The 20,442-nt window shown below is 38.9% G+C and overlaps 1 protein-coding gene across 11 annotated transcripts in view; it reads left to right on the top strand.

Moving 5' to 3' along the window:
• Positions 1 to 20,239, top strand: part of MPP7 (membrane palmitoylated protein 7) — a 156,179-nt gene extending 135,940 nt beyond the window's left edge. For all 11 annotated transcript variants that reach the window (XM_030009144.1, XM_030009142.2, XM_030009141.2 and 8 more), the window contains 6 exons: positions 3,714 to 3,884; positions 10,741 to 10,821; positions 12,662 to 12,755; positions 13,839 to 13,947; positions 15,468 to 15,611; positions 17,012 to 20,239. In XM_030009144.1, the coding sequence (XP_029865004.1) occupies positions 3,714 to 3,884; positions 10,741 to 10,821; positions 12,662 to 12,755; positions 13,839 to 13,947; positions 15,468 to 15,611; positions 17,012 to 17,191 (779 nt within the window). In that variant the 3' untranslated portion in view covers positions 17,192 to 20,239. The remainder of the gene's footprint in view (positions 1 to 3,713; positions 3,885 to 10,740; positions 10,822 to 12,661; positions 12,756 to 13,838; positions 13,948 to 15,467; positions 15,612 to 17,011) is intronic.
• Positions 20,240 to 20,442: the final 203 nt, after the last annotated feature.

Genomic DNA, 20,442 nt, shown 5'->3' with positions numbered 1-20,442 from the left:
GCTGAACCCAGTGAGCTGGTGCAAGCTTCTCAATATTCAGAATTTTATGTTGCTTTAGTGACAGAATTTTCCCCTTTTATTTTATAGTCTGCATACTTGGCAACTAAAGTTAATCTCTGCTGATATCCATACTCCACAGAAAGTGTAGCCTGCAGCTCCGTCCACATTCATCAAGGTTTATATTATCAAATGTTCTGGGCAAGCAATGCTTTTTCCCTTTGTTCTTTATAGGAATTTACTTTTAAGCTTAATCATTTTATAGAAACTTTCTTTTTCTATTGCATATCAGTATTGTTTTTGTTTTTCCGTAGTGATTGTCACTATATTTTTAATAATGCTCTATTATTAATTTAAATATATGAAGTTTGTTTTTCATCTTCCCTAAACTGTAAAATATGCAAGCATTAGCAGAATATTTTTTTGCTTGTTCATAAATGTTTTTATTCCTTGCATGTACAATGTTGTTTCAGGTTCAGCTTGATCTTTTTGCACAGTCATAGCTGCCCAACATATAATGCAATTTTAAATGTAGAGTTCAATAGAAAGTATTTATTAACAGTTCTTTATAAAATAGCTTCTGAAGGTCATAGTAAAGTTAAGCCACATATGTGAGGACATATAATGGCAGATGTGAGAGAGGAAGAATCATGTTTCCAGGAAAGCAGTAGCAGTATCATAAAAATGTTGGATATATTTGAAACAGTCTCATCCTTCTTCTCCAAACCGTACATTTTCCTTGGTTTTGAAAGCTGCTTAAAGCAAGCTTTCGTGGGTTTCTGTATAGGGCTATTCAGATGGGCTTTGAGGAACAGTTAAAACAACTTTCAAACTAACAATAGTCTTAAAGTGGCAAAGCAATCAGCATATCACAGGTTTTTAATATTCAGTAATTTTACAGTGTCTTCACCAGCACACTGCAGAGAAATTGGCCATACTGGAAATGTGCTTTGTTATCTCTGGCCCATGTGTTTGTTCTTTTTTATTAATATAATAGCTTTTCTGTAATGTCTACGTCCTAGTTGAACTTGTTGTGGAACCTTCTTAATATACAGGATAATGTTACTATTTTCATTTTACCAGTGAGTTTTAGTCACAGAAATATCAAACGTTTTAAACAAGGAAACCCATGTTAGCAGTGGAACCATATCACCTAAGTGTTTGTGAAGCTTTATGTGCAGCCTGTAAAAGTGACAAGGGACGAATCAGCCTGAAGACAGCACTGAAAGATTTTCTCCCTTTTGCTGGGGGGGGGGGGGGGGGTGGTGGTGTCTGTTTTTTTTCATCTTTTAAGGGAAGAAGGAATGAAAATTCTTAAATAATGCACCACTTGGTAGTTTGGTAATGAAATCTGATTAAAGAGGATGGAGAAAAGAGGAACAAGTTACAAATGGTCTTACTAAAGCCTAACTGCAGAGATTGAATTGATATGAAGATTTTGCAGAAAGAGTATTTTTCCTAAAGATTCTGCAGTTTGACAGGTAAGCTGAGGTTAGGAAGCTGTTGGTAATGGTGCTCTGAGACAGCTACTCAGAGGTATGGAGCTCTTGGTATTTGTAAGGTCAACGCCAAACTGGAATGGAGACGATTGGTTTAGCTTCATTTGATCGTTACCCTTACTTTTTACCTTTTCTAGATATGTGGATTCTGGTTTTTTGTGAAAAAGCTTTTTATTCTGTAAACTGCTTAGTAGCAAATGGTGACGAGTTATTCTCTCTTTTTTTTTTTTCTTTTTTTTTTTTTTCATAAAATGATTATACAGAAAAAAATTCAGAACAAATTTCAGCTTGCTTTTAGGGCAACTGGTTATTTTTTTTTTAATCTGGAGCCTTTTAGATGAGGCCTCGGGAAACTAGTAACTCACTTCTTGTGTCTGTATTGCTAATGTTACTTTTAACCTTTCTTTATATAACTCTCTATACAGTTAGGTGTAGTTATGTAGCAAGAAAACATCCTCATGTCATGACGGACTTCACGCTAGGGCAGACAAGATGTCCCAGGCCCTCTCTTGGGTGTGTAAGTTCACAGCTATCAGCACTCCAACAGGGCTTTTCTGACTGCAGTCACTTCAGTGTTAGTGTTCTTTTTTAAATAATAAAATAACATAACTCAGTTTATTTCATTATGTTTTCGTATCTCGTATTTTGGTCCCTTTTCTATCCCAGCCCATGTCCTTCTCAGTCTAGACAATACTGTAGTTCTTAAGAATCTCATCAGCCTTTTCTGTGGATGCTAGCTCTTCTTTTTCATCAATTTTCATTTTACTTATTCATATTTTGAATACGAATGTGTCGACATCACTTAATTCTCAAAAAAATGTTTCTTCCCTTTTTGTGTATATGCATGTGTTGTAGATTCCCATAGGTACAGGGGCTCACATCAATAAAATAACTTGGTTAACATCCTCTGTGATCCAGGTTCTGCAAAGATTTATGCTAAGTGGAACTGTGTGTGTGCAAAATGCTAAGCCTGTCACTAAGCCGTGTAGGATTTCGCTTCAGATCTGGTTCTTAATATTTGCAGAACTGAGTCTTGAATTTGCCAGATACTACCTTTGAAGAAAAAATTGTAATATGATTACTTCTCAAACACCTAAACATAAGTGCTATTACAAGTTTATGAAAACATATTGCTGAAAAATCTGGGGTCACCAAAAGTTTACACATGTTTACTGTCCTATGAAATGTTCTGGGCAAAAAAACAAAAAAGGTGTTGGGATTTTTCCGGTATTTAAAGTGTAGTTTGTGTTTTACTTTATTACCCCAAATAATGAAATCAGCTTTGCAGTCCTTCTTTGCAGTCCTTCCTGTAGTTCCTTCTAGAACAAAAGTGGTGCCGTAGAGGTACCGGTAAAATGTAATATAGTGCAATGTAAAGGATTTATTTGAAAAACTGTAAGGTAATCATTAACAGAGGAGTAAATTAGTTTTTTAACATATAGTGTAAAAGGTTTTTTGTGCTGTTCTGCTTGAAAACGTCTATGATTATCTCCTCTGAGAGTACTTAAAAGCTATGTGAAATTTCCACTCTTCTAAATAGGCACTGTAGATGTCACACTGTTGATGCAATTGGAAATGCAAATTTAATAGGAATATTAACTTTTAATTTCATGCTAACATATCCATAATATGGATACTGTATGTCTAAGATGTTTCATAGTGTTTTGAAATTTAACTTACAGTGTTTGGTTTTACTTTTAAACATATTTGGGAAAGGTTTTGTGCACTTTTTTTATACTATCAGCATGGAGCTAAGCACAAAAAAATTGTTCAAGGAGTTAATTCTCATTAACCCTTTCAGACACCAGATGTGTTTCTGCCATATGTTGTACGTCATGTCTGTGTGCCATGATGATTTAATAGAAATGCATTAAGCGTGGTATGAGAGTCCAGACTGCATGAATTTCCTTGTGTATGTATACTAATGTATAAGATACTCAAATTATCTAAATATGTTAACAACTTATTGTAATTCTATTTTATAGCTGCTTGTTGCAGCTGTTATGTTTTTATTGGTAATCTTAATTTTGCAGTTGAAATAGGCACCTGATATAGTTTAAAACTGCGGGAAAATATCGTTCTAATGACCTGGCTTATTAAACATATAATACATTTTTTATTCCATGCACGAATCCTCCAATGTTTGGAAGAGACTGTTTTCAAATGTTTCGAAAAGACTTATTTTCTTACTTTGAAAAAATCCTGTTCTTATTCCAGCTGGTTTTAGAAGAAGCTTTCGTCTTAGCAGAAAAGATAAAAAAACAAACAAATCTATGTATGAGTGCAAGAAGAGTGATCAGTATGATACAGCAGATATCCCAACATATGAAGAAGTTGCAAAATATAGACGACAACCTAATGACAAATACAGGCTTGTAGTTTTGGTTGGTAAGTTGTTTTCTTTATTTTTGACCTGGTAAAACAGAGGACTGCTGATTAGCACAGTGCTTACCACAAAATCATTTAGATTGGAGGGGATCTCAGGAGGTCACCTGGTCCAGCTTCCCACTCAGCAGGATTAACACTGAATTCAGAGCAGGTTGCTGATGACAACAACTTTGGGAACCTGTCTTCCCACCACGTCTTCCCACCTCACACCTCAGTAAAGAGATGGCCTCCATCTTCTCAACGGGTATCAGAAGGGTGCTGGTGGGTCCCCCTGAAGACATCTCTTCTTCAAGCTAGATGAGCCCAATTCCCTCAGCCTCTCCTCACAGGTCATGTGCTTCCTCTCCCGACCATCTTGGAGGCTCTCCGCTGGCTTTGCTCCAGTTTATCAACATCTTTGTTGTAGTGCGGGGCCCATCGTGGACAGAGTATTCCTCACAGGGTCTAACGAGTGCTGAGTAAAGGGGAAGAATCATTTCCCTCTATCTACGGGCTAGGCTCTTGCTGATGCAGCCCTGTTAGCCTTCATTGCTGGCAGCGTGCACTGTGGACTCATGCTTAGCTCGCTGCCCACCTGGACCCCCCGGTCCTTTTCATCCAGGCTGCTCCCCAGCCAGTAAGTCCCCAGCCTGTACTGCTGAGGGGCTTAGTCTATGCCATATGCAGGACTTTGTATTTGTCCTCATCAAATTTCACAAAGTTCTGCCAGCCTGTGCCTGTACCATATCAAGGTCCCTCTGAGTGGAAGCCCTGCCCTTGAGCAAGTCACTTGCATCGCCCATTTTGGCATCTGCAAACTTGATAAGGTCCCATTCTGTATCCTCCTCCAGGTTATTGCTGGAGATAGGAAATGGTATATGTCCCAGGGTAGACACCTGAGGAACTCCACTTGTAATGAGTCACCCAGTAGAGTACAGACCAATAACCCCTTCCCTTGAACATGATCATCCATCCAGTTTTTCGCCTATCTAGTAGTCCACCTATCTAGACAGGATGTCCCAACTTGCATATAAGGATGCTTTAGGAGATCATGTTTAAAGCCTTGCTAAACCAAAGGGAGATAACATTAAAATATAGCTACCGTGGTTACTAGCCTGAACCTGGCAGTCAAGCTGTACTACAATTCAAAAGAATTAGGTTGGTGTTCCACTCTTAGAGATCAATCAATATACCTATATGGAAAAAAAAGAAGAAAAGAGAACAGAATAAATAACTGTGGTCAGTGAAGACAGAATATATAAGTGAAAAGAAACAAAATCATCTACTGTGTTAGAATAACTAAAAAGACAAGTAGAGAGAAAAGTGGATGAGAGGTGGATTTCTGTAGGCCAAGAACAGATGTAAGCATAGCTGCAGAAGACTCAAGATGTCACCCTTTGTCAGCTTTCTGTTCTTCTATAATCTGTCACCGCCATGGCTTCCCCACATCATTTATTATCTAATCAAAATGCATTGCTTCAGTCTCCTAAAAAAAGAGAAAGTACATTATCTTAAGTTTCTCAAAGGTAACCATTGGAGTACCAATGAGTAATGAGTAACCATTCCTACCAATGGGTAATGTCTCATTGCTTATTGTTTCTTTTGCAGTAGCACGTAGGCTGATGCCTCATTAGTAAAGTTTCCTCCATTCTGAAAGCAGCAGAGCAGAGAAATATGACCCTCTATCAGGGACTGTTATGAACTGTTGAGTAGCTGTGTTTTTATATCACTCATATCCAAGGGAACATTAAATTTAGTTTTTAATAAACAGTTTTGTCACTCTCCAGCACTAAAATTCAGCCACCTACTAGTGTGATCACTGTGAGATTGTGGGCTACATACAACAAGTAATAACATGGTTGAGTTGATTTTACAGTTACATCAACAGAGTGCAGTGCAAAAGTGTGATAAGTAGACTTTTTATAACAAATTGCATATGTCTGATCTAAGGAATACCTAGAGATTTCATTTGATTTTTGTTGTAATAAATCAAATGAAGAAAGTGTGCTTTTTCAGTAACAAAAGCAGTTCACAAATTTATTGCAGACTTCAGTAATTCTAATGTTTTTCTCTGGATATTAAGAGCAGCTTAAGTCTGGCCAATACCATAAAAATGTCTTGGGCAAAATGTGGAAAAACTAGCAGAGCTAAGCAATGCAGGTATAGTAGAAGCGAACACATTTAAAAAGCTTTTTGTGTGCCAGTAGCAGCATTCAATATAATCCGTCAAATATAATTTGGATAGTAGTACTAGGAAACAAAGGGACAGATAATTAATTTATAGCTGTAATTGGTGGGGGCACTAAATATCGGTTGTGTTATATTAGGCCTAAATGTATAATTTAGTGTTGGAAGGCATTTTTAGGTTTTGTTTTGCCCTTTTTAAGGGCGAGGGAGTTTGACAACTTTGAAATGGAAATTTCTTTGGCTTCATTTTAAATTGGTCTAGTCTAATTTACAGAATGCAAATTGCACACAGGGTAATTTTTAGCACCCTGCAGTGTGATATATACTAGTCCCAGTTTCAGCTATATGTATTGGTTTGTCCAGATTCTACCTTGTCTGCAAATGTAGGTTCATGAATAAAATTGTGCATATCCTTGGGGCTAAAATAACAGATCATCTGAAGCAGTGATGATACAGATGCTTCTGCTGTGCTTTTAGTTGTTATGAATGTGACGAGTTTGCTAAAACCAAAATTATCCAATATCATGTCACTAGTCATATTCTGGTGACTTATTGTTCCCAGGCTGCCAACGAATCCTTGAAGTCTTCCTTCACAAATATTGCCTGCATCCTAAGCATGATACCTTGCAGCCCTGTCAGGCAAAGGCAGAATATTTTAATATGAAATGTATTATTTAGACACTAGAATTTTCATTTACATTAATGAGGGGAAAGTCCTGCTCACAAAGGCTTCTGCTTCAGTAATTGTGAGGGCCGGACTAGCACAAATTTTATTTCCTAAGAGTCAGAATGGATGTGCTACGTACTATAACTTTACACAGCGTAGTTTCAGCTAAGTCAGAGCTTTCTGAAGGGGCAGTGCTAGGATAAAGCAAGGTCAGCAGTAACAAACCATGAGCATGTGTCCCCCAGAATGCACGCAGTTATGTGCATGCAGTCTTATCACCAGAGGCACGCAAAGCCTTTCACGTGCTGCGGTCACCCATGGTGATGCATCTGTGCTAAGTGGGCAGTGGTGGAAGCAAGGACCAGAGGTGTGTCACCACGAAGGAGCAGTTATTATTGGTGTGTGACGCAATCAGAAAAGTCTCTCTGTCTCTGAATTAGGCTGTCAGTACTCCCCACAAAGGTCTCCTTCTGGTCACCACTGTGAAGAAAAGGGATCTGGGACTGGAAAAATTCTCTATTGTTACATTGCTTACATTTTAAAAAAAATCCGTCACCTCTGGTTTTATCATGAACGAGCTATGTGGAGGCCAGGTCCGTCTCAGAGCAGGGGAGGATGAAATGGAAGTGGCTTCTAGCTCTCCACATCTCCTGACTTACCTTTAACATGTGTTCAGTGGTGGCTTGCAGAGACTTATTAGGTCTACAGCTGTAGTGCAGGAAAATGGCCTACTGTGGCCATACTACTTCAAGTAAACTATCTGCACAATGAAGAAAGAGACCTAGAATTGCTATCTTCATTAAACCTTCCTGGTTGAAGGCATGGGTAGGTCAGCATGGTTGAGTAATGAATACATAGGATGTAACGTATTGCCTAGCCTTGCCCATGAGAACACTAGCATGAACTCACTGATCCTGCTTCAGTGAACAGCAAATCTCAAAGTACAGTCCCACTGCTAGTTATAATTTACTGTAACAAAAAAATGAGGTTCTACTTTCCTACCGCATATCTCATTGAGCTACAGTTGGACATGCATGTGCAGTCATTGCATTATAGTGATCAGTTGTACTAGTAATTAATAACAGAACCTCTGTCAAGGCATGTTTTCTACGGGGTCTTTATGATCCCAGCAGGGATGTTGTCACCTAACTCCCAAAATCTTCTCTGAAACACCGCTTTCTTTTATTCCCCCCCCCCCCCCCCCCCCCTTTCAAATAGACTTCTAGGAGCTCAGTATGTATCTATGGGTGAAGAATGGCTGGTTGGGTTAACCCTCCTGAGACTTGAACTTATATCAAACAATTTTTTCAGTTTTCTTCAGACACGTCTGAATGGTACAAAATTTAATGCGAGTTTTAATGATCGGTGGTTTAATTCTGCAAGTGTCCCTCAATAAAGTGAGGTAGCCACTACAGTTCATTTGTGCAGGATTTGACCATTACTTAGCTTACGTGACTCAATGTGTAACAGCAAGCAATATAAATGTTCCTTTAAAAAAAATAAACAAAATATCTCTAAATCTGTCACCATGACTCTAAATATTGCTGCCTGGGGTGATTTATAGTAAACCAAAACTATGCTACAGTCGTGGATCCCACATGCCTGGCATTTTACTGTAAGAACCTGGAGCGTCCTTTTCAATCCTGATGCTTTATTCTCTTCTTGAGTTCAAACTGTGTTCAGATTCATAATTATTAGAAATTGGCATCTTTCTCTGCTGCATCAAAATGAAAAGAATATTCAGAATAGAAGTGTACATTACACTTGGGAGATGTAGTGTAAAAATCAGCATAATGGATGGCATTGCTAATTAGGAATCAGCCTTCAGTGTCCATATGCTACAGTTATGACAACTCTGTGAAGACAGCACTGAAAAAGAAGAATCTACACCTTTCAGTAGTTAAATTTAAAGATTATTTTTAAATGGTAACCTGGAAGGGGAGACAGAGTAGTAGTGAGGTTGTGGTCTGGAAACAGATTTGATCTAAGTTTCCAAAGCATCTGTTGCAAGAAGCAAAGCCTGGATTCTTTACATATAAATAGAGCTAAAAGCATATTGTTGATCTGACAGCATGTAGACTGAGGAAATAATATTTGTTTAGATATGATGGGAAAGATTTTTAGATGGGAAAGATGTTTAGATTTGCTTGAAAGGAATACAATGATTTTTTTTTTTTTTTAATTTGAATTCCACTTGTTTCATTCTACTTTGCTAAGATATATTGAGAATTTCAATTACTTTTCCTATAAAAATCCATATTTGCCTTAAATATCTAAACTATTAAAAAAGGAAAAATGCTTTTTTAAAAACAAAAACAAAAGTAATGCCATTATCTACATAACACATTGCTTTCCTCTGCAGACATGCACCAGTAGAGGCTGCTGTACACCATATTAAATAAACATTTATACATACTGATGGATTAATTTACAGGCAGGTCAGAGATGGAACTTGAAATGTAGTTGTGTGTTTAACTTATGTAAACATATAAAAATTATAAATGCAGAAATGCTAAGATTTTACAGAGAGACCATAGTCTGGGGGTAGCAGCAAAGTAGCAAGCATTTGCTTTTCAACATTACGTGTTTCTGACTTCAGACAGGGCAGATAGTAATTTTTAGAAATAGGCACCTGAAGGTGCTAAAGCATCAGTCTTTGCTTTTTGACTCTTGCTAGCAATTAACTAATATATCACTACTTCATTAAAATGTTTATTAGGTTTTGTATTTCTAATGTCTAAAATGTCTCTGTTAAGAAGCACTTCGTGCATAAATGTGTCACTTTCACTGGAAGAGCAGAATTTTCCTTAAAACCACATGTATTATCCTTGTATTATTGGGGATGTGGTTCCAATGACTCACTCTCCTCTACGTTCTGCTCTGCAGAAACAAAGCCACTGCGCTGCATGTCAGAAACACATGAGCATGCAGAGCTGAGCTCCCTTCGCACCCCCACACACCCAAAAAGGGCCAGGCAGGCTGGAGCCCTCCGTGAAGGGCTCCTGGAGGCAGGCGGCGATTGCCCATGGAGCCTTCGAGACCTCACAGGACAGGGTGCCCTCACTAAGACCTAAGGCACCACTGGCAAATGGCTGAGTTAGGGACAACCTGAAAGCCAAGAGGAACGCCTGCTCAGTAGCTTCTAGGACAGGAGTACTCAAGTGGAGGTGGAGGAGATGGGTCAAAAAATTCCATGCAGTCTTTGTTTGTTCCTGCCATCCCCTTTCAGAGAGCGGTCTCTCTTGGACCCGTTCACACAGCAGGCAGGAGTCGAGCATGGTTTCAAAGAAAATCAACAACAAAGAAACGAACCCAAACGTCCCAAACAGGTTGTGACCTGCCTTCCTTCCTCTCCCCGTGCGATGCCACCCTCACGCAGTCAAAAGGTGGACGGTGACAGCTACAGCCAGCCAGAGCCCAGGCGGTATTCCTGCCTGCAGCCGGGCGGGAAGGAGCGGTGCTCCCAGGGCACGGGGAGGTGGTGGGAGCAATGTTCCTCAGGGGAGCCTGGCACAGGCGAGGGATGCCGCAGCTGGAGGGGGTGAGGGCAAGACCATGCTGACACACGGAGTGCAGGGGCTTTGGGGGGACTTTGCGCATGCCAGCTGGGGTCCTCCAGTCTGTGAGTTGGGGATATTCTGGCAAAATGAATAGCCAAACCACTTTTTGTGCTGGAAAGCTGCAGGTTAGGGTGCAGGGGTCTGTACTAGGGCTGAGGATGGAGATAGGTGCGTATTGCGGGTAGTTGCTGTAGAAAAGCAAGTTAGCTTTGCTGTCAGCTTTTTCAGTGATTTTTCCTCAGCAGTAAAGTCAGAGCAGAGTAACTGCCAACTACATCTCCTGAAATTTGTCAGCGCTGTATATTCTAGGAGAGGCTAGAACCACGGGTGTTTCCAAATGACTCTGATTAAAAGCCGGTATATATTATAGCTATATGCTGCGTAGTCTTATCTCAGAGAGTACTTATACCTGAAGACGAGACAGAACTGGCGGCTGGGAAACAGCACGATTTTTTTCTTTCAGGTCCTGTAGGGGTTGGACTGAATGAACTTAAACGGAAATTGCTGATCAGTGACACCCAGCATTATGGGGTAACAGTGCCACGTAAGTAAAAATACACTTCTATTCTCCTAATGCTATACTTGCATTATTATCCTTTATTATTGCATTACCCTAAGGTACTTTCAAATCTGGGTCTCTAAATGCATGCTTGGCATCCAAATTAATTTTCTAATTTTTAAAAGTGCTGCTGCAGTTGTATTTTAAAATAGCATTGATTAAACTGATAGGACGTTTTGGCTCAGAGGCATTGCAGTAGACTTTTAGTACAAGTTTAACATGATTGATGTCAGCGAGGTTTAGTAAATGAAACTCAGCTGAAGAACACCCTGGCTTTGGCTGTAAAGCAGTGAAATGTACTCTGTTACCAATGCTTGCTTTCAGCAAAATGGCCTTTATATATTAGACAGGCTGAAAAATGAAGACTGATGATAAACAGTTTAATCCTGTGAATAAATTAATTAAATCCCTTTGATTAGCTTTAGAAAAGTTGATTTGGGGATTTTTTTTCCTCTTTCCTCCTATCTGACCAAGTAGTGTGATTTTTATAACATTGAGTAACATTGCGCTATATTAACTTCTGCAACACTTTATTGGGTTTTCTTTAATGTGGAGGACTTGACGGTTTTAGGCTTTCATTCCTTGCTTTGCTTTGTGCTTGCACTTGTGCCTCCTATAGGGATCCTTCAAAAATATGGGTCCAACGTTCTGAATTTGGGACAAACTGTCACACGTTTTTTGCAAGTACAGGTTTTCTGTAAAGTATATATATGAATGAATTTGCTAGGTAGAAAAATGAATACATTTGGTTTTGGCAAGTCATTTCATTTGCACATATTTGCTTCAGCTGGGTATTGAAAACAACAACAAAAAAAGCCAGATGTTCCCAAATATTTAACACATTGAAGCATATGCAATCATTTGCCCAAAAATATTTCTCTAAAAATTGCCAGTATTCATCAAGCTGCCTTCTCTCTTTTCTCTTCCAAATTTGTGGTTATAATTTAAAACAAACACGTAAAGAAATCCCTCTCCCTGAAATTCAGTAAGTCAGGACTTGGAGGGAGAACTGGGGTTCTTGTCTTGGAAACGTTCCTCTTTGTGTCAACCTAAGAAGAATGTGATATCAAATGGCATTTAAGACTGTGTTGCTGCAAGCAGGTTCTGTATGTTCATATGTTATGGAGAATACATGGTGCTGTAACATATGACTTGTATTAAGTAGGACTTTTGAATGGGTTCATTAATTGTAAGTGGCAACCCCACAAATAAGTTTCATTTATAAGCAAAATCTTTATACCTAGTACTTGAGGGAAAGTAAGAAGTACGAATACTATAAGGCTACTGAAAGAAAAAGGAATTTTATTTTGATCACCAGAAAAAGAAAAGCACTAAAACATAAAATTCACACCCCATTTTTTTATTATCATGCTTCACATAGCATAGCTACAAGTGTTGTTAATGAACGTAACATTTTATAAATCAGGTTGGTGAGCTTTGTTTCCCTTTATGGTCTCGTATGCTAATAAGTTTAACAAGTGGCAAGGCCTGGGTGATTGTTATGGACTGCTGCTCCTTTTATTATTCAACTGTCCTCATTTTATTGGATTTTTCCACTAGTTAATAAAATGATAATCTGATACTTGTCCAGTAGGTTTTTTCATGCTTTTCCTGCATGCTTTTAAAACTCAATCCTGTCATCTGCTTGTGTGCTGCCTACCAGATCCAGAGCAGCCTTATGTCCATCAGAAGTGAAGGAACTGGTACGCTTAGTATTGCACAAGGGTTGTGTGCTTTTCAGTGTTTCTTGAACTGGTTTGCGTTATGTTGTTTTGTGTATCTTTTCCTTTTTTTTTTTTTTTTTTTTCATTTAATGAAACTGCAGACACTACTCGTCCAAGGAGAAGCCAGGAAAGTGACGGTGTCGAATACATGTTCATTTCCAAGCACTTGTTTGAGACAGACGTACAGAATAACAAGTATGTCGAAGAGATTTTAACTAGAACTGCAGTTAAAACAATGGCTTTATTATAAAATGGGGCTGGTTATAATTTTAGCAATTTAGTCGAAGTGGATATAAGTTGCAGTGATTTGAAGATGTGTTAAAATTACATTTTGATATATAAGCAGCTGGCAAAAACACAGAGCAAAAAACCAGTATGTGCAAACACAACTGTTACTAAGCTTCCAAGTATTTTCAGTATTTCAGCTCCTCAAGAAGATGCTGAAATTGTAGGTGTTCAGGATGCGGGAGCACTCTTTTAGTAGAGCATCGTTTGTCGTAGCAATAAAGCATTGCAGCTCGAGGAGGGGGGGCCCTGGAAGTACTGCAAACGTGCCTGAGTCAGTGTTTGCGTAGTTCTGCTCTCTTTCAGGCCAGGCACTTCCTCTGCTTTTGAATTTAGAGATCTACAGTGAAGCCCCTGCCTGTAAACCCACCAGAAATTAAACTAAAATGAAGACAATGGTAGCATCGTGCTCTCTAGCAGCCTGTAAAGTACTGTAGCTTGAAATTCTGCCCCAGTGTTTCAGAGGGCAAAAGTGTATTAGACACAAAGCTGTGGGTTTTATTGAAACTTCAAACTGTGCTTTGCTTTTTTGGCAAATAGCGCTTGTACTTTTATAGCACATAACCAGCCGCCTTGGTTCCATTAGCACCATCGTCGCTCCTCCTCCTCTTCTGAGACAGAGAATTTGGATATTCTGTAGTGTGCAATGAAATTTCAGTAGTTTCTATTGTTTAGCTTATCCACTGTTTTATTGCATTGCATTAGTTCAGAAAAAGAGGTGATGGAAAACATTAGCGGGCTGTTGGACTACAGTACTTTTTTCTCTTTAACTGTAATACAAGCAGGTGTTACTGATTTGAAAGTGGTAAAGTAGAAGATTTCTTAAAATTGACATGCTGAAGTACTTGACAGCATTTCCTTTATAAAACATGGTAAAACTCTCATGTAAAGTAAAATATTTTTGCTCCTGAATTAGATCTTATAAACCAAACTGATAAGTTTTTTTCTGCAGAAAATGGAAATGATTCCAGTTGTTTTCACCTTCTGCCACAGGTTTATCGAGTATGGCGAGTATAAGAACAACTACTATGGTACAAGTTTAGACTCCGTTCGATCCGTTCTAGCTAAAAACAAAGTTTGTTTGTTGGATGTGCAGCCTCATGTAAGTAAGCACGTCTTTTGGACTCTTGCAGTTCCCCATATTGCATGTTGGGATTCCAGGAAAAAATTGTTTCTAAAAAGGTATATTTTATTCCACGCTGAATGACTGTTGAGTGGGCTTGCTGGGTACCTTTATCACAGCAACGCTCTCGGAAAGGAGAGGAAGGAAACCTCAATATATATTGGCAAGTATTCAGCTCAGTAATTAAGTGAATTGAAAGCCTGCAGCATAATACCAAAGATTTAATTACAAAATGCTCCTATATTTCCATTCATCTTCCTGCTGGTTTGGGTTAGAGGTTTTCTCTGAAACTTCAGTTTCAGAATGGCTTTGAGCTATCACCCAGTCCAGCAACTCTCTCTCACATGTTTAACCAGACCGATTATGCCAAGGGTTTACATGCAGGGTGGACATGAGTCAAGGAACGCACTAAATGTGATGTTGGCTTGATGGTTGTTAAGAACATTCCTCTCTAAACCATTTGTTCTTGCATTGAACTTGTCTTTCAACCACACTGAACAGCTCCACTGGGAATTTTTATGCTACTAATAACCACGGTGCTTCCAGGAGCGGGACTAGTTTGTTTGAACCCAGCCAAAGTACTTCTTCTCCACGGGTGGCCAGCCTGTGACTTCTGAACCCCGGCAGCTTCTGAACAGTTCCCAGGACAGTTTTGGACACGGAGCTGTGCCCTAGGAGCGGGGTAGGGGGGCTGCGCTGGCAGAGGAGCGAAGGGGGAAACCAGACCCCGTGCCAGGGGAGGAGGGGAGCTGGACAGGGGGGTCCCGCTCTGCCCTGTTTTCCAGCGAAGCACTAAATTCTCTTGGGGACCCAGGCTTGTGAACCATTCTGGGATCCCATTCTCCAACATGGCGTTTTCCTGTGGGCCCTAGCAGTGTGAAGAGGACAGAAAGCTTCTGGCCATCCCGACTTAACCCTAAGCTGCTGGCCATCTCTGCTTCACCCTGGACTGCAATCCGAATCGCAGACCTATCTCTAACTCCATACGTAGCATTGCTCGACTCGCTCAGGAAGAGCAAACAGCAGGGGATTGTGTGGTGGACACACAGTATTGAAGAGAAAAATCACTGACTTCTAGTGACCGGGTGACACAGACACCTTTTCCCACTACTTTTCATCAGTAGAGAAAGTGTTATTCCTGCTAAAATTTGTTGAACTTTTCCTCCTCTCCCGAATGCCCTGCTGCTCCCCTCGGTCCTCCTGCTGCCGGCGGCACTGGTGCGCACAGCCCAGCCCTTCCTGGACTGATGGGGTTTACCAGCAGCCCGTGTGGAAATCAAGGGAAATGGTCACCCTTGGAGAAATGGTTTTCTTACCGTTCACAGAAAATTCTCCTTACATGAATCAATATTGATCAGCAGAGCGGGATGGCAGTAAATGAAAAATAGCCTTCTAGGAGTGCTTTATGGGTTTATTTTGGTTAGTGGAGAGTTTCTTTTATTACGGTAAATTCCATTGTGCAAAATAAGCTAATTAATTAAACTCTTTCCTCTTCCCAGACAGTGAAACACTTACGTACATATGAGTTTAAACCATTTGTTATATTTATAAAGCCTCCGTCACTTGACCGTTTGAGAGAGACCAGAAAAAATGCCAAGATTATTTCAAGTAAAGATGATAAGGGAACAGCAAAACCCTTTACAGTAAGTATATTTAGACATGGTAAAACATGAGAACTTGTTAAGAGTTTTGTTGTGGTGGTTTACCTTGAAAATAAAGGTCATCATTGGATCTCATCCACAGTACTTGTCAGGGCTTATACACAGTATACGTGTTGTTTCCCAACCCCTCTCACATCCTAAACTTGCTGTGATGTTTTCATTGTTTGACATGCTCATGGATATTTACGTTTCCGTTGTGTCCTGTTTGATTTCACGTCATCAAGGAACCCCCACAATGCAAGTACTTTTTTATGAGAAATAATGCGGTGGATTTCCTTTAAAAAATTTGCATGTGGGCTTAGACATTTCTATTCAAGTATAAGAATTTCCTTGTTTTATTAAGTGTACTATTGGGTCTAAATTTAGAGGAAAGCTCAAATATAAAGCATCAATTAAAAAAATAAATGCTGCTTTAAAAAGCCCATATTTGTGGATAAGAGAAACATTTTTTTTAAATGTTATAGGGAAATGAACACTGTAAGAAAGAAAGCTCTAAGCAAGTAACAAATGCTGCTTTTTTCAGTAATCAGAAAAAAATATTAGTCATGTTACCCAACAGTAACTTATTTACTTCCTTGAAATATAATAAAATCATATTTTAATTGAAGCTAAAGCAAAGCTGATCATGGTTAGATTTTTTTATCTGCATTTACAGTGTGCATAATTTTCCCTCATTCAGATGTTATTTAGGATTCTTTAGATTTTGTTTCAAACTGAATCATGGATATAGTCACAAACCATATCTGTGTAGAATATGCATTTGAAATAGTTTGGAAATAATGCTCTATAAGAATACTTTCTATGGTATATAAAAGATAAGGAGTTCATTCTTAAGAGCACCCTTCAGGACATTGCTTAGTTAGGACAGGTTTAATCTCTCAGAGTTATGTAATCAATTAAGTTCCTAAGATTTGTTCCCTCCCCAAACATGAAGAGAAATCCACTGAGCCAGGTTGAACCAGGCATAGGAAGACAGCTTCTACCAAGCTCTTAAAAGAATAAAGGCTGCACTGTAATGTATCGCATGCTAATAGCAAGCTGAGACTTAAGTAATGAAACTTTAAATGTATCATAAAAGTAAACAGCAAGAAACATTTTCCACTGGTACTGCTAACAGAAGATGCCTGTGTAATTACCATGCAGTAACTAATTGTGTCACCGCAAGGGGAGAGATGAAAGAATTGCCCGTTGAGCAAAGTCTACTCGTGAGCATGTTCTCCGAGATCATTTGAAATGGCAATTTCTATAATCTTTTTTTAATAAAAAGTACAGTTTCCATCTCCCGATGAGATGAGAAATAAGCAAGCAGCTTTGCTTTTACCTCAGAATGAGTTTATGTGATGTTTCTATAGACTGACTATGCCTTGCACTGACCTTACTAGGAAGAAGATTTTCAAGAAATGATTAAATCTGCCCATCTGATGGAGAGCCAGTATGGCCACCTTTTTGATAAGGTGATAGTCAACGATGACCTCGCTACAGCTTACAGTGAGCTTAAAACAACTTTTGACAGGTTGGAGACCGAGACCTTCTGGGTTCCCGTCAGCTGGCTACATTCATAGTAATATTTTAAATAGACAAAACATCTGCTGTTGTCTCAGCGTCTAAATATGGGGCATGGTTAGGCATTACTTGATGGCCATTTTCTTGGTAGGAGGGCTTTCTCACTCTACCTGTGCAGCAGGTACACTCTTCATGCACTTGGAACTGGTCTTGTTTTCCTGTGTCTTCAATCCTCCTGCCCACAATTTGGGGGCAGAACAGTCAGATTAAACCGAAGTCTTACTATGCTCCATAAAGTGAGCTAATGCTAGTGTAACAAAACTGCCAAACACCTCTTTAGCATCATCTGTGTATTTCCAAGGTAAGCTTTTTTAACGGAGAGTTTGCAGAAGATACTAATTAATACTGGAGATCAGCACTTTGATGGTTTTGAGCATAACTGCTCCCATAAAGAGCACATCAGCACTTGGAAGTTATTACCCCTGAAGTGCTTGAGAGAACTGAAACAGGCAAAAGTGACCAACATTTTTATTAGGAAGACATCGTAGTTTTAATTACGTATCAAGTGGTTTTACTTTTCTAGATGTGAACCTTGTCTTATATGTACAGAGTGACTTTAGGGTTCCTTTGCACTTACATAGTCATGGAAAGAAAGATGTATTCAGTGGCTTAATTGTGAAATACTCCGCTGTGAGCATGCATGGATTGAAAATAATTTCGTGCATGCTTTGTGGCACAACAAAGAAAACTCACGGGAATATTTATTTAAATAGGGAAAAATGTGAGTTACTATGTATATAACTTCAAAGTCTTTGGGATTAATCTTCTGTAAAATCAGTGGCAAAGTGATATGAATAGCAACAAAGTAGATAGTAACTTTTTTTTTTTTACTTCAAATTGATTTCAAACATTTTTGGCATCCTTTAGAACAATTTTCCCATCAGAAATTTTCAAACAATTAGTGAGGAAACCTTGGAGATCTGGAAAGCAGTTGCAAGAGATTTATTCTTTTTATTGTCTAGTATGTAGTGACACTTTTTAGTAGTATAACAGATATTTTGTCTACACTCAAAAATAAATTAATGCTGTAGACTTCACTGTAAAAAATATCCTTGTCACTGGTCAGACACAGTTGGAAACCTCATTTTAAAATTTGATATGGCAGTGTAAGCAAATGTATATTAGATGACATATTTTTAATATAGATAATTTGGTATTTTTCTTTATTTACTACTGATATGCAGGAAATGAGTACAGCTGTAAAGACCAAGTAGCACCTGTGTGTTGTGTTGTGAATATGTTTTGTAAGTACAGAATGTGTATAGGAACTTGCTGACTTTGGATCATCCCATCTGTGGCATTCAGACAGGAAACAGATATTTCATGTTAATCTGTAAAGAGAATACAGCTGTCTTGTTTAAAGAAAAAAAGAAGTTAGTGAAACTTTATATATTTATGAAAGGGTTGAAAATGGATGTTAAGTTTTTAAATTTCTTGTCAATGTGATCATTTACTAAAGCAATTACTAAGTCTGTAATTTGAAACACTGTCTCTGTAAATGGAGCTCAACATTCCATGTAAATATTTTATTTCAGTTCATACGCTGATAAAGCCATCAGATTTTGCAGTCTTATTCTAAATGCGTATTTAATGTGTGGGTCATTGCATTTGGCTTAGATTCGTATAAAACAAATGAAATGCAAGCAACAACAGCAAAATCCCTAGGAGTCTGGAAATGTTTATGCAAGAGTTACAGACGTACTGAATCCCAGTACGGATACACGCTCTGCTTGAGCAGCTATAATGTACCTTTTGTCAAATTTCACCGTTTTCCTGGTGGACTTAAACTTTTTTGTAACATAAAGAGAAATTTGTTGATTAAATTAATTGCACGGAGATTATGCAAGTTAAGAAGATGTTTTCTATTTTTTTTAATTACTGAAAATCAAACCATTTTTTCAGGGGATCTGGAATTCGGCAGGTCTGTTTGCCTTTGCCTGCAAGACGCCGAGTGCTCTCGCCATCACTTGCAACCAACCCCAAACTGAGAGGGCACTCGGCATCTCTCAGGATCTGGCTGTTTCCAACAAGAGGGGCTTTAGTCCTTACTTGAAACGCTCTTAACACTGCTTCTAACCTGGGCTGTCTCAGAACATTAGTGTACAATAACACTCACATAAGGGACCTGCTTTTCTCTTTAAGAAATAGATGCTAGAGTAATCTGCAAACTCCCTGGCAGAAACAGTTCTGGCTGTCCTGCAGGCTGTTTTTCTTGTCCTTTTGAAATTAATTTGATTCCCATCCCTGGGTCGGTGTGGTCTAGGAGGACCTTCTACACAGGCTTGCTGTGCTGGGCAGCAGTTAGCAGCGCGGTGCTTTGCTGCCTTTTCAGAGACACTGACCCTCTGATCCTCAGCACAGGCCTGGCAGGAATTTCCTAGACGGATGGCTGCCTGCCCCGTCCCCAAGCCAGGAGCTAATTCCTGAATTGTAACACCTGCAAAAGAAAGGGAATCACAAAAACATAAATCCAACCAACAGAGTAAAATGTGCACATAGTCTTTGAGGACTGAGAAATAGTTTTAATTAAATTACTAGATTGGTCTTGAAAATCAACATTATTGCAGTGTTAGCTTCAAAAAAAAAAAAAAGAAAAATCGAAGCCACTGGCCTCCATGAGGCAGGCAGAGATGACAGTAGGTCAAGGCAGAAAAAAAGTCTTAGCCCAACAGTTTCAACAGGACAAGAGCCTGCTTATCGTGATGGACACTGAGCCCATGTGCTGAATTGTTCTGGGATACCAGGGGGTGAGGGGGGATTGTTCCTTTGACTCCTAAGAATTTGGGAATGAAGACGACTAAACATGTTTCCAATATTCCACATATTCAAGTTGTGCTGTGTGGGTTTTTAGAGAACCGTATGTTTTGACAGTCAATTCCAGATGTTTTAATTGTGTTTTAGCTGTTTGCCATAGTCAAACAAATGGTAGTATTTTTTAATATTGTACCAAGCTCTATACTTGAATTTGCCATCAGGTCCTTGGTTGATGTCTTACCTGAAATCTGATCTTACCTTCTTATGCAAAACAATAAATTATTGATATATCACTGGGGGTGTTTTTTTCTTTATTGTAAATTGCACCATAACATATAGGCTTAATGACTTCAAAAGGTAAAATGCCTAAGTAGTAAGTTATTTCATAGGTCCCTCTATTAACTGTAATGCTCCAGTTATCTTTAAATGGAAAAATAAAGCAACCTAGAACAAGGACTAAAATTCTTAATTTTTCATTTTTGTTGCCAAATTCTCC

The sequence above is a fragment of the Aquila chrysaetos genome, chromosome 3 (assembly GCF_900496995.4).
Source record: "Aquila chrysaetos chrysaetos chromosome 3, bAquChr1.4, whole genome shotgun sequence".
In the NCBI taxonomy this organism is placed as follows: domain Eukaryota; kingdom Metazoa; phylum Chordata; class Aves; order Accipitriformes; family Accipitridae; genus Aquila; species Aquila chrysaetos.
The sequence above is the reverse complement of the archived record's forward strand: the minus strand, read 5'-3'. Positions and strand labels throughout refer to the sequence as shown.